General features: G+C 45.0%; 1 protein-coding gene across 2 annotated transcripts in view; it reads right to left on the bottom strand.

Annotated features, from left to right (window-relative positions):
* znf512b (zinc finger protein 512B) overlaps positions 1–13,026 on the bottom strand; it is a 37,767-nt gene extending 24,741 nt beyond the window's left edge. Inside the window, exons 1-3 of one of the 2 annotated variants that reach the window (XM_068597278.1) lie at positions 12,228–13,026; positions 11,235–11,633; positions 8,806–8,940 (exon numbers count right to left, since the gene is read on the bottom strand). In XM_068597278.1, coding sequence (XP_068453379.1) covers positions 8,806–8,938 — 133 coding nt within the window. In that variant the 5' untranslated portion in view covers positions 8,939–8,940; positions 11,235–11,633; positions 12,228–13,026. Of the gene's footprint in view, positions 1–8,805; positions 8,941–11,234; positions 11,799–12,227 lie in introns of those variants that run through there. The other variant, XM_068597280.1, reaches the window with a different exon arrangement.
* Positions 13,027–13,511: the final 485 nt, after the last annotated feature.

Raw genomic sequence — 13,511 nt, 5'->3', positions numbered from 1 at the left:
GTAAGTAGAAGCAGAGAGAGAGAGAAGGAGAGAGGTGGAGAGAGAGAGAGAAGGAGAGAGAGAGGTGGAGAGAGAGAGGTGGAGTAGCACCAGAACAGTCTTGTGACCCAGACACTGACTAACTGAAAGAAAACCTCAGTGAGTCTGGCTCTCTCACTCTCTCTGTCTTTGTTTTTCCTCTCTCTCTCTCTCTCTCTCTCTCTCTCTCTCTCTCTCTCTCTCTCTCTCTCTCTCTCTGCACTCCCCTCTCTCTCTTTTTGTATAACTGTGTTTCCATGCAAATCTCTGACACAGATACACTTGTTGACGACATGCACAAACATGTTTTGACTAATACATTTTCATATTATTTGTATTTGGCATCTGCGCCAGCAACACCTTTATCCAGAGGCATTATGTGTTTGTTTGGGGGTGTTTTTTTTGGGGGGGGGGGGGGGGGAGCTGTCTGTCAATCTATTCGCCCCACAGAGTAAAGGTTAGCGTTTTGGCCAGTGCCATCTTGTTTTTTTTTACAATCAGGGAACGAAAATAACCTTATTTGGACTATCGAGCGTTGGCACATGAAGCATAGACTTCTATACAACCAGAGGAGTCGCCCCCTAGTGGTCAGGAGAATGCTGCGTTGGCACAGGAAGCCTAGACTTCTATACAACCAAAGGAGTTTTTAGCCACGACTCAAGAATTTGTATGCTATCTATGACAATTTCACACAATTGTCTAATGTGAGAAAATGATGAACAGGTAAGGCACAGCCTCGGTAGCCACAGGACAAGATTTGGTTTCTGTTTGTCGTCGGAGTAGTGTCGACTTATCGCATGCTTTGTCTGAATGCAGTCAAACATTCACGTGGAGAGCAAAGAAGGGCAGAGCGCGTTGGCAGAAAAGCAATCTGGGACCCCGCCACCTACTGTCTTGACGATGATTTAGCTTTTTATTGGTTTAAAATGAGCTCGTAAACTGGCTGCTTCCGCTTGTTCAGGTCGTCTCTCCGCTCCCAACTCCAGTCTCGCATCTCAAGTTGCAGAGACTATAAAAAATTTTTAAAAAAACGAGCAGTGCACTGCAAAATGAAGTCTCGGCCCCCGGATACCCACCGGCTTCAGCAGAACCCCAGAGGCTTATCAAACGTGGCGTAGCCTTCGGGGACTATGAGCACTATGATTGTGAAGATGAGAATGTGAGCTGCCTGCTTCATAATGACTGTCTATGATATTTATTGGTTATTTGAGTCAGATTATCCCCCAATGGCTTCACCTTTGGAGGTATTAGCCACCTTAAATTAGTACATTACATCATTTAAAGTCTGAATTAAATCAACATTTAGTCAAAAATAAAATAAAATGTAGTTTGTGGACGGCCTCTCTCTTTCAGGATGGTTAAACATACATAATTCCTTCGTGGTCAAACTGCTTTAAAGGTTTGCTTTGCTGACACACGGAGCAGGAGATGTTCTCATACTAAATAACAGGTAATTAGTCTCCATGCCAAGAAGTGTCAGTGTCCTCAAGAAAAAAAAACGAGTTTCACTGCCTTCAGCGGTGTGAGCTACTGTACTGTGTCGAGGGCAGGAATCCCCACACAGACCTGTGGTGGGCTCAGTTTACTAGTGCCACTTAAACACACTTTGAAAGCAGCCAAATCAAAAGAAAAGAGCTGGAGATGTCTTGCGACATAATCCCGTGACTCACAGAACCCCCGACGGCTTCTTCAGACGTGCATCGATTCTTACAGCCTTCCACGTCAGCTTGAAAGGCTTCATATTATCGGAAACCTGATCTATCTCCCAATGCCCACTTGGCTCATGGCCAATAGTATGTTTAGTGACATCCAACCACAATGGCGTCGGGTGTCTGGCCACACATGCGGCCAGTGGATTCCCGGGGGATGATGTCGACAGAAGGAACTGAAAATATATTTAAATGTACGACTTGACAGGAGAGAAAATTGGGAAAAAACACATGAACTATGGTGGAATGTGCCATTTATGGACTGAAAAAGTGAAGCAAAGTACCTTAAACCAGCATTCTCCCCATTGACCAGCAGGGGGACGACTCCTCTGGTTGCAAGAAGAAGTATGGTTGTATATAAGTTGATGAAAAAGGACTATTAACCTTGTCGTCACTTGATTTATTACCTCAGTAAACATTGTCTACATGTGTTCATGGTCTCAATCTCTTGTTTCAAGTCAAATAGACCATAAAGCAGGTTATTCTTTAGGTTATTCTACCGTGTGATGGACAGGACGTAGAATTTTAACCGTTTCAGTGTTCTTTTTATATCTTGTTTAGTGTATTTAGCTCCATCCTCTAGTTTCACTAAAAAAACCAAGATGGCAGAGGCCAAAAACCAAGATGGGGTCGGACAGAAACCACGATGGGGATGGTAGACAAAAAAAAAGATGGCGGAGGCCAAAAACCAAGATGGGGACAGCCAGAAACTAAGATGTGGATGGTCAGAAAAAAACAAGATGGCGGAGGCCAAAAACGAAGAAGACGAAAACCAGAAACCAAGATAACAACAGCCACAAACCACGATGGCGACGGATGAAATGCAGAATCTGAGGCTTTGAAACGGCAGTCTCCAAAACAATGATTGACGTTGCGGTGACTACGTCCACTTATTATGTATACAGTCTTTGTATACACACAGTTCATATTCCAGCACCCATTAAAAAAAGACATGTGTTTGTTTATGCAACACCGCATATCATATATACCAGCGAGCCAGACAATGCATGCTCCAGACTGTTTGCAGGGGACTCCTTATGGACAGTGACTCACCAACTCAATCTCTCTCCTCTCCCATTTCCCTGTACTGCTTCTCATCTGCCGTCCTCAAGCCTGCCAAATAAAAGTGTGACAACGACGACAAAGGACTGTCCAACAAAAAAAAACAACGAGATGCAGTATCAGGCTGAGAAAAGCACCGGAATTCAATTTCATCCCAAAACTAACACTCTCCAATCTAGAGCTCTTTATCGATTTTTACCCGTTTTGGTATTTCACCAATCTCTGAGCCTCAAAGCATCGGCAGGCGAGAACTACAAACTATAAGAAATACAAGAGGACGGCGAGTGGGATTACCGTGCTGACGGTTGCGGGGATGGATGCACTGCTGCTCGTAACACCGCCTAATGAATGAGGCGAGAGAAAGATAAGGATGAAAAGGAAACGTTAGCGAAAGCTTTTTCGTGGAGAATGGGCCAGCAAACAAGCGAGAGGAAGTGTGAGAAGGCAGTAGATTGCTGCTGAGGCAAATGTGCAGAGTCAGCAGATGGGCCTGAACTAAAGGTCCTGCAGTCAGACTATACAGTTGACCGTCATTTGAGAACACTCACGTCTGTGCACGCACATGTAGACATGTAAACACAAATATTTAACAGTCACGGTAACACTTTATAATAACTGCACGCTATAAAGCATTAGTTAAGAATTATCATAGCGTGCAGTTATTATGAAGTGATCCCTTTTATTTGTGTTTGTCTCTGTAATATTTGGCCATATTAGAGGCAGCAGTGACCTAGAGAGGTCTCTCTCTGGTCCTCTGGCTTGGTAACACTTAATACTAACAGCTTAACTCTGGACACAGGAACACAACATGCGACAAAGGACTGAACCGCTAACAAAACACCTGGAGCTCGCGGAAAACGTCAACAGATTATTTCAGCACCCTACGTCCACTACTGAAACTACAACAGGACAAATTAGCTGTTAGTGAGCTAATGCTAGCTATATGTTAGCAAGCTACCGTTGGCACTCCCTGATATCATAAGTGACAACTTTGCTCAGCTCCTTTTTCTGTAACCGGTGTAGCATGAAAGCGAGGTGGAATTATCAAGCTAGCTAACTAGAGGACAGTTGGCTGGTTAGCTAGCTGGCTGGCTAGCTAGTCTGCATTACATCTGGACAACTTAGCTGTTATTGAGCTAATGCTAGCTTTGTGCTAGCAAGCTACCATTGGCACTCCCTGATATCATAAGTGACAACTTTGTTTGGCTCCTTTTTCTGTAACCGGTGTAGCATGAAAGCGAGGTGGAATTATCAATCTAGCTAACTAGAGGACAGCTGGCTGGTTAGCTAGCTGGCTGGCTAGCTAGTCTGCATTACATCTGGACAAATTAGCTGTGATTGAGCTAATGCTATCTTTGTGCTAGCAAGCTACCATTGGCACTCCCTGATATCATAAGTGACAACTTTGTTTGGCTCCTTTTTCTGTAACCGGTGTAGCATGAAAGCGAGGTGGAATTATCAAGCTAGCTAACTAGAGGACGGACGATTGGTTAGCTAACCTGTTAATTTCTAACGTGCTTTCACGCTACACTGGTGACAGAAAAAGAGCCAAACTGAGGCAGCGCTGGGATCTAAGGTCGCTTTGCTTCTCTCCCGGCCGCTCTGGAGAAGGACAAGCTAACGAGCTAACTAGCCATCTGCCCCACAAACAACAACCGCCATTTTCTTTTCTTCTCGTGAAATGAGCACGAAATAAACGGTAAATGTTTGTCCGAATCCATTTCTTTCATAAACACTTAGCCCTTAGGTTCTTTACCCTGCTGTAGGAGCATCCCACCACATAGCTGTTAGGCATTTTTGGGATTTTTGCCATCAGACAAAAGTGACAAGGAACCTTCACGCATTACAAATCAATGGATACATAAATATGCTATATGTCTATATGCCCAACAGGAACATTGTGTCCTAGGGTCAGGTAAGGTAAGAGGGAAGAATGATGTCACACACACACACACACACACAGGCACACGCACACACATGCCTAGCGTCTACTCAATTATGCTAAAAGGAGCCTAATTCCAGGGCTTGCAGAGCAGCATTAGTTCTGTCCAAATACTTTCACTGAAGGTTGTTTAACAGCTTATACTGCTGGTGGAGAAGTTCAACCCAGAGCTCTAATAAGATGTCAACGTGAAAAGAAAAAACGAAGCGAGAGCAAGGAAGAAACAGAGAGACAAGTCACCCTCGAGGACCACATCCTTTTCCTGCGAGTTGTCTGGTGTGGCGAGGTGACAGCTCAACCGCACCACTTCAGGAGAAGCAAGCACACAAAACCCCGCTTTGCAGCGCTCTTCGTTTCCATGCATGAAAAATCCCTGAGGGGGTTTTCAGGAAACCACCACCACCACCACCAAAAGAAAAGAGAAGAAGGACAGTATATCAATTGATTAGTGTGAGTACTGATAGCACAACGAGGCAGAGGGGAAAAAGTCTAAACTTTTCATGAACACTGAATGAAAAACGAAACACTCGGGCAGATGATGCGGTACCTGGTTATCTGAAGAGCACACTGTGTACGGCGGACAAAGACCGCGCTCTCCGCGGTTAGATATTGATGTCTTTGTCTCCCCCGAAAACCGAGACTCACGGTCGTCCCGTCTCCCCCGGGATAGAAAAGCGAGAGCCGGGCTCATTATGATTAGTACTGTAGCATTTCTCCTCATTACTAGCTTAAGCGCCAGACACTGATGACTAATAAGCAAAAGGGGGCCAAAATTCAATTTTTTTAAAAGGTTGGTTGAAGAGGGAGTAAAGCATTTTGGATGTTGGTGTTTTAGAGCGACAAAAAAATCCCATCAAAGCCGATGGATATCATTCAGCCTCGACTACATCAGAGTAAAGCAGGGTTGAGGAATACCAATGTCTCCCATAATCCAGTGCCCTTTTTTTGGGGGGGGAGAAGAAAATGTAAAATTCCTCATGCTCCGCTTTGTCTAAATCAATTCGTACAGTTGCTGTTTTTCCCCTCGAGGTCGCTGGATGTTCTCAGCGAATCTTAAAACCTCATCACGTAAAAACTCCGCTGGCAATGTGACCAACTAAGCCGGTCCGGAGGCAAGAGGAAACCCCCGGTAATGTTCTAGATACCGCAAGAGAGAGACACTCCAGCCAAACGGGACAATTCTTCGACTACAAACACAATGGATACTGGATTTCTATCGTGTTGCAATCAAATTGTGCTGAAAGCTCTCCTTAGCACAGACTTGCAAAAAAAACAACAAAAAAAAACAGCTTTTTTTTTCAGCAGCTCTAGTTTAATGAGAGGCAAAGCAGATCAACTGTGGGAAAAGAAAACGAAAGTCTTAAGTTACCAGAAAAAGTCCCGTAAAGACCAGGACCAAGTCGTAACCTGCGAAAGCATGATCTAAACACACACACACACACACACAAACACACATTCATCAGCGGTACTCATTAGTGACTCTTAGCCAAGTGTGTGTCTTTTGTTTCCACCCTCCAGTCTCAAGACAGAAAACAGATCAGCTCAAAGCCCGCTATCAACTTCACACTGATTGATTTAAACACATCTTGTTTATTGAGTCATAAAGTGTAAAAAAAAAAAAAAAAAAGAAATCTATAAAACATAACACTGTTTGAGAGACTGCAGAGAAAACACGCTGTCATTCAAACGCACGATCGATCCTGTGAGAGCGAACACAGCACATCAGCCCGTAAACAATGAGGAGTCGGACGCCGACTCAGGAAGAAAAGAGCGTCAACGCCGGGCTAGCGGAGCCGTGGATCGAACTACCGATCATCTGATTGAAGGACGACCCCGCTCTACCGCTGAGCCGCAGTCACGTGTTGTTTGTCAAATTTAGAAAAAAGGTGATTCGGGACGTCGAGAAAGTCATATTTTCTTACAGATTTGTCGAGAAAACGTTGAGTGAACTCGTCTCGAGCGAAGTGCGCCACCAAAAGCGGCCGTTAGCTTGTCAGGCTAGCGAGCTAGCTGCCTCAGCTACGTTGCTTTTTCTTTATCCAGCAATTCTTTTGCTTTTTATTTGTATCTGTCTCTCGCTGTTGATTACTGTTAATATATTTTTTTGCCAAAGTAAGGTCTTGCGGGGGTCCGACAACAAGCCTTTTCTAAACTACCAACTATTAGAAGATTAAGCAGATCCCCCCTTACACACACACACACACACACACACACACACACACACACACACACACAAAGCACAAGACTAGGTGCTTAGATTTGTTTTCTTTCCATGTTAATATTCAAATTCAACCCTGAAGGCTAGAGTAGCATGCGCGTGCGTGCGTGCGTGTGCGTGTGTGTGTGTGTGTGTGTGTGTGTGTGCGTGTGCCTGCTTGTGTGTGTCAGGGAATGAGGGCTATTTCGTAGCAACCAAAACAACTGGGTCATATTAGAGCAGCTCCAGTTTTCCAAGTACCGAGACTCTATTAACAAAGTCCTGATGATCTGCCGGGTTCTGGATTGAAACGTAATTCCTTAGGCTGGCTCTCTCTCTCTCTCCTCCCCCTCCCTCTCTCTTTCTCTCTCTCTCCTTCCAAAACCTTCCATCTCCATCCAGATGGCTCAGGGTTTCACTAATGTCAGCGCTTGGCAATACTTAGTTTGTTTGTTTGGTTTTCTAACTGTAACGGCAATCTGAGAAAAAAAATCAAAGTAGTTTTTCAGGCTCCCTCTGTGGCGAGAGGGGTAAGATCACGTTTAGGCTGAAGAGCCATTGATTCTCACTCAAATATAACCCATCTCGAGAAAAAAAAAGCAACAGAAACAGTTATGTGTGTGGTATGTTGATCAAATCCTGGAGAAGCCGCGCAGCCTCGTGCTACTATGAGCTACAAAACAATTACAGAAGACCAGGCGGTCGAAAGGCGGTGGAACACAAAGACGCATTTACAAGAAAACAACTGCAACCATCCCATGTGTTAGTATGTCATCGAGCTGGAAAATACATCCATGTATGCATACATATAGATCTGTATAATATTACGTGATATCCGCTTGAAGCTCTGGTGCTGTATTATTGCGTGCCTGTTGTGGTTTTAAATGCTGCGTTACAGTAAAGTGACTTCTCTGCACTCGATCAGGCCGTTGTATTATTGATCATCAGGGCCGCAACGGACCTGAAAACTCACGGTTTGGATCGTGTCACAGTTTTCAAGTCACGGGTCGGATCAGCACAAAAGGAAACAAAAAAGGGGAGCAAATGTAATTTTAAACAGATCTCCAATTATGTGTTTTTTGCCGTTGATATTTGTCATAATTGTTGATTATTGATGATCCATATTAGCCAATACAGATAGTTTTTGTTTACTTTTTGTCATGCGGCAGCTGGAACACAAGCATCACCTTGATTCCAAAAATCGCTTCAACCGCTTCTGAAGTCAAGTTTAAAACTGTCAAAAGTTCTAAATTGTCTCATTTACTTTGTCATTTTTTGTGTTCATTTGCATGAACACACACAATCCAAATGATTAGGAAATAAAAAGATTGTATTTTATCATTATTTATTGTATTAAAACTCCTCCAACGAACAAGTGTTTTGCCAAAAATAACCTACATTTAACAAGATACATGATAGAATTTACCCAGCAGACCCTGAACGCATCACAATGTCACTGAATGGAACCTCTTTTACGTTAGCCGTTGGCTCCGGTGATGCTAACTTAACTAGCTCTCCTCCTGCAGACGTGAGCTTTATCGGGGATCAGCGACAAGAAGCGTTGACGCCGATCACACGTCGTCATATTTTTTACCGACTATTGTCCGATATCCATCGGCAGTAAAACGTTATTTCACACTAAGAAATGTTGTTCATTTACAATCATCGACGGCCTTTTACACCACTATCATAAAGTACAAAAGGATATTCCCCCGCAATACCGTTGCAATATCGATATCGAGGTATTTGGTTGACGGATATCGAGAAATATTACATTTCCTCCACGTCGCCCGGCGCTAATATGTCACGTTGGATGCAGACGAGAGCTTTTCTTGGGTCACACGGACTGAAGCAAACTCCGCGAGCTCGTCACTCACTGTATCTGCTGTGGTTCTCCGGGCCTGCCGCGGTTCTGACCGGCTCCTGGGGATGTCCGTGCTTCGGGGTCCGGCCCCTTGGCATCCCCGATGAGGACAGCTTGACAAGCCTGGGGCCACTTGGGCTCTCCATGCCTGAGGGGGTGGAGGGGATGTGGGATGGGGGACAAGAACACACAGGAGAGACGTGGAAGTCTCGGTTAGATGTCTGAATAAAAGGTCTGCGGTTCACACATATGCTTGAGAAATTTAAATGTTTAGTTTCCATGACATGGAAGCTTCTACAAGTCTAAATGAGACGGCTAGTCGTCCTCCAGCTTAGCGGATGAGACGTGAGGTCATGTGACCGTGCTTGAGCTCCTCGATTAGCTAACGCTAGCTTCTTACTTTGTCACGCTTCAAAAGCCATAAAAGTGGAGTTCAACCTGCGTTCCCCCCAGAGATAAATTCCTGAAATAATCTTTTTGCCGAGGGGCTAACCAGTGCGCCGCTAACTTCCCGTTTCGTCATGACACGCGTCATCCCTGCAGCGCTCTGCTGAGACGCCTTCAGGCGCTCGTTAATCCCAATCCCACTGCTTGTCGACGCCGTCCTCTCGGTCTACGGTGCGCCTCCTTCACCGTCCGCCGCTATTGGACTGAAGGTCGTCCGATCGGAGGCGCACCGCGTCGTCTGCGGCGTTAATGAGGGCGCGACCTTCCATGTTTCATTTCAAAATCAATACGCTCACTTACACACTAACTCCATGCTCTTCCCATTAGACAAGAGGTGAGTCAAAAGGGAGGCGGAGGAAGGGAAAGGAAGGGAGACAAAGCTACTCTCCTCGGCTTCTTTCTTAGCTATAAAAACATGTGGTGCGTCTTCGATTTTGGAGGGAAAAAATGTACGGTAAGAGACAGATATTTCTCTGTTTCTGTTTGATTTGTACCGAGCATTACACGCGCGCGATGTCAGTCGATTCAAAAGATTGTTTTTGCAACAAAAAAAAAGAGTCTCAGTTTGTTGTGGCGACATTTAGTTTAGTATAAAAACAGTGTGTGAACCTCAGCCTCTTGTCTGGCTAACTAAGCTAGCTAAGCTAGCTACGTTGTTTTTCGCGAGAGCCCGTTGTTGTCGGAGAGAGAGACACCACTTGATGCCACTTCCGGGTGTTAAATCTTTGTAATTACCTATTTTCATGGTCTGATTGTTCTTCAGATTTATGACAAAAAGAGAAATTCTTGACAAACATATTTCTAAAAAAAAAGAAGTCGCAGTTCGTCGTAGTGACATTAAGCTTTGTGTCAAACCGCTCCGTGAACTTCAGCCTGCCGTTCAGCGTGGCGTGCGTCACCAACGCGCCCGCTAGCTGGGCTAAGCTAGCTGAGCTGTCTTTGCGAGACAAAAAAAATGTTGTTGCAACATTTTGTAACATTGGAGAGAGACGCGCCACTTTCAGGTGTTGAATCTGTGTAATTACCTATTTCCATGGTCCTTTATTTCTTTAGTTTTATGACACTAAAAAGCAATTATTGACAAACATTTTAGCCATTCATGGCTTGAGTGGTCTACCAGTAAGGGGAAGGACCTCGCCTCTCTATAAGAAAACGTCATGCTAACCATGCTTCATGTCACTTTTCTTGGGGGGGGGGGGGGTCGGGGGGGAGTAGGGGCTCTTCCATTGACGAACCCTTGTCCCCCTTCCAGCACAGGACGGTCTACCAGAGGCCGGCTGACAGCAAGCTAAGTGGGACTGTTTACGACCCAGCATGCTTTTCTCTTTGTCACTCTCCTGATGAATTACAACGGCACACAAAAAAGGGGGTCACTCTTTGGTGGAGGGAGGGGTGAATTGGGGGTCCGCCACACCACTCGCTCGCCTCGGGAAGAGCTGCAAGTTGCAGAAACTCCCGCAGGTCGTGTGACACGCAACACCTTTCCTGCTCCTTTGCAAGCAGTTCAACTTCTTAAAGACACAGCGAGACATTCACTTCACGAAGTCCCTCTAGCGTCCTCCAGAGAGACTCCACTCTGGCTAGTACTCGTGAGTTTCCATCGTGACCTCTGTGCTATTTTTGTTTGTTTTTTGGTTACAAATTGGGCATTCCCACAATATTCACTTTCTAGTTTTACAGGTTCGGCGTTGTTTTAACAAAAGAAACATTGTTGCAGCCGCTGAAACATTGTTGCGGCCGCCGTTTCCTCTGAGATTGTTTCCACAAATCGATGACGGCCCTACATTACTATACGTTTCCGCCAGACACAACAAAACCTGCCTGACACCCACTCAACTTCACACAGACCAAAAACCTGGGAAGAAGTGTGTTAGCTCCCGCACGTGGCACTGTGCCATGCTGAGTGTGTGTGTGTGTGTGTGTGTGTGTGTGTCAACCACAACAAGGTTACAGAGTTGCCTATTCATGTGGTTCTTTTTGCTCGGCCACACCTACCTGAGTTGTCGGAGTGGTGTCACCCAGCACCAGAGGGGTGTGTGTGTGGGGGGGTCACCCACGTGTCGTGAGGGATGAAGGGGGTCACCCACGTGACGTGAGGGAGGAAAGGAGGGGGGGGGGGTCACCGAAGTGGGCGTTTTTTCTTCTTTTTCTTCTCCCACCAACGTTACGTTACATGGCAATCACACCTGCTGTGCGTCAAGGACCGGTCAGACTGGGAGGAGGAGGAAGAGGAGGAGGAGGAGTGGCGGGGGGAGAGAGAGGAAGACAGCCGTCCTGTCCCTCCACTCTGCGGACGACAACGACGAAGAGGCGGAAGAGTAGAAGAAGAAGAAGAAGAAGAAGAAGAAGAAAAAAGCCCAGAGCCGGGCAGCAGAGGAGAGACTCCGATTCCGTCTGCACATGAAAAAAAAAATTAAATCCTTGGGATACTTTCACCTTTTTATTTCCAGTTTCCAGCAGCCTTCGCACCCCCTTCCTCCTCCTCCTCCTCTTCCTCCGTCCTCCTCCTCCTCTCCTGCATTAATATTTAGGCTATACACCACGAGGCACTTTCTTCAACCCTCTCCCCCCCCACCCCAACCCACCCTCCCTCCTCCTCCTCCTCCTCCTCCTCCTCCACCACCACCACGAACCAGCAACCCGACTCCAGAAATAGAAGAAATAAAGCCAGGAGAAAAATAAAAAAAAAAGATAGGTAGGTCCTCGACTCCTTGAGGAAAAATATTAGAATGCGGGATGGTTTATATAGGCAGTGAAGCAAAATGGCGACTTTATTACGAAGGAGGAGTAAAAAAAAAAAAAAAAAAAAAAAAAGATCCTCTCGCTGCTTGCAGCTGACGGGAAGCACGCAAATATATTTAGTGGCGAAATGTCGACGGCGGCGGAACTCTGTGAGAGAGTGGAGGAGAGAGACGGAAGCGGAGGGAAAAGGAGCAAAGGAAAGAAAAACGCAGGAAGCCTCCTCGGTCCGGGGGTTCGGTTCCTTACCTCGGGATTATTTCGGGGTTTTTCTTTTTTCTTTTCTTTTCTTTTTTTTTTTTTAATACGGATATTATCTCGGCGGCCGTGTACAGTATTACAGTAATGTGTGTCGGGTCATGCGCGGATCCACTCCACCTTTTTTTTTTTTTTTTTTTGACAGTTGCAACTAAGACGAGTCTTGAGGCAAACTTGCAAACTCTCGCGTTATTATTAATAAAATTATGGTTATTATATATATCAACCGGATTATTTTTTTCTGTCTTAATAATAATAATACAATAATAAAACCTCGATGTGATACCGGCTCGTGCTGCTCCTCCGACGTAACGGCTGGAGAAAAAAAAGGGTCAAGGCTGAAAATTCCTCAAATCAACCTCCGCCAAGTGTTTTTTTTAATCCGCCAAATGTTCTCTCCCCCCCGCGCGTCCTCCGGCGAAAAGCGTCGGAACCAGAAAACGGTCATAGTCCGGGCTGAGTCGGCTCCTCTTTGTCATTTAGCTCTCTGTCGGCGGAGAGCACCTCTTCTCCCCCCCAAAAAACCCCACTGGAATAACAAATATGTCTGCTAAATGTAGTTTAAAGCTCCACGCGAGCAGCCACATCAGCATGATCCACACTTAATCCAGACTTTTATCATTATAAATACCCCCAATCCACCCCCAAAAATAAAAAAAAATAAAAAAAATCAAGGTCAGTGTTAATGCATGATGTGTTACACAAATACTACAGTCAATTTTTAATAAAAATAAATAAACTGTGTGCACATGCAGTCCCTGGCATTTAACTCGGCTAATAATAAATGTCACATGATCACATCCTCCTTGTATCACAGCTCACGAGATGAATCATCCGTGGCATCATCGTCACCTCACTCGGCTTCCGTTGAGGAGGAGGGGGGGGGGGGGGGGGTCTCCAACTCCTTTATTGGTGCCAGTCGTCATGACCTAATATTTCCTATTAGATGAAAAATCATCTGAAACCATGATGTAATGTGTGTTTAAATAAAAAATAAATGAAAAAAAGATGTTTGCAGCAAGACCAGTAGAGGGCAGCAGAGCCTCATTTTATTTATTTTTTTGCTGTGACGTATCACACCCACGGTGTCACGTGTGCTTAAATAATAACTTTATTTATTTTATTTACACAAAAGGGAGTTTGCAAAGTGTTCTGCCGGACAAAGCTCATCAACATAACAGAGAACTCAACAGTGAGGCCCAACGAAAGATTAAACCGATGAAACAGTAAAACTACAGTAGTCTATACAAGAACAACAATTTTTAAAATAAATTA

Source organism: Clinocottus analis, unplaced genomic scaffold (assembly GCF_023055335.1).
Source record: "Clinocottus analis isolate CAN_PGR_092001 unplaced genomic scaffold, fCliAna1.0.p SCAF_4, whole genome shotgun sequence".
Classification (NCBI taxonomy): Eukaryota; Metazoa; Chordata; class Actinopteri; order Perciformes; family Cottidae; genus Clinocottus; species Clinocottus analis.
The sequence above is the reverse complement of the archived record's forward strand: the minus strand, read 5'-3'. Positions and strand labels throughout refer to the sequence as shown.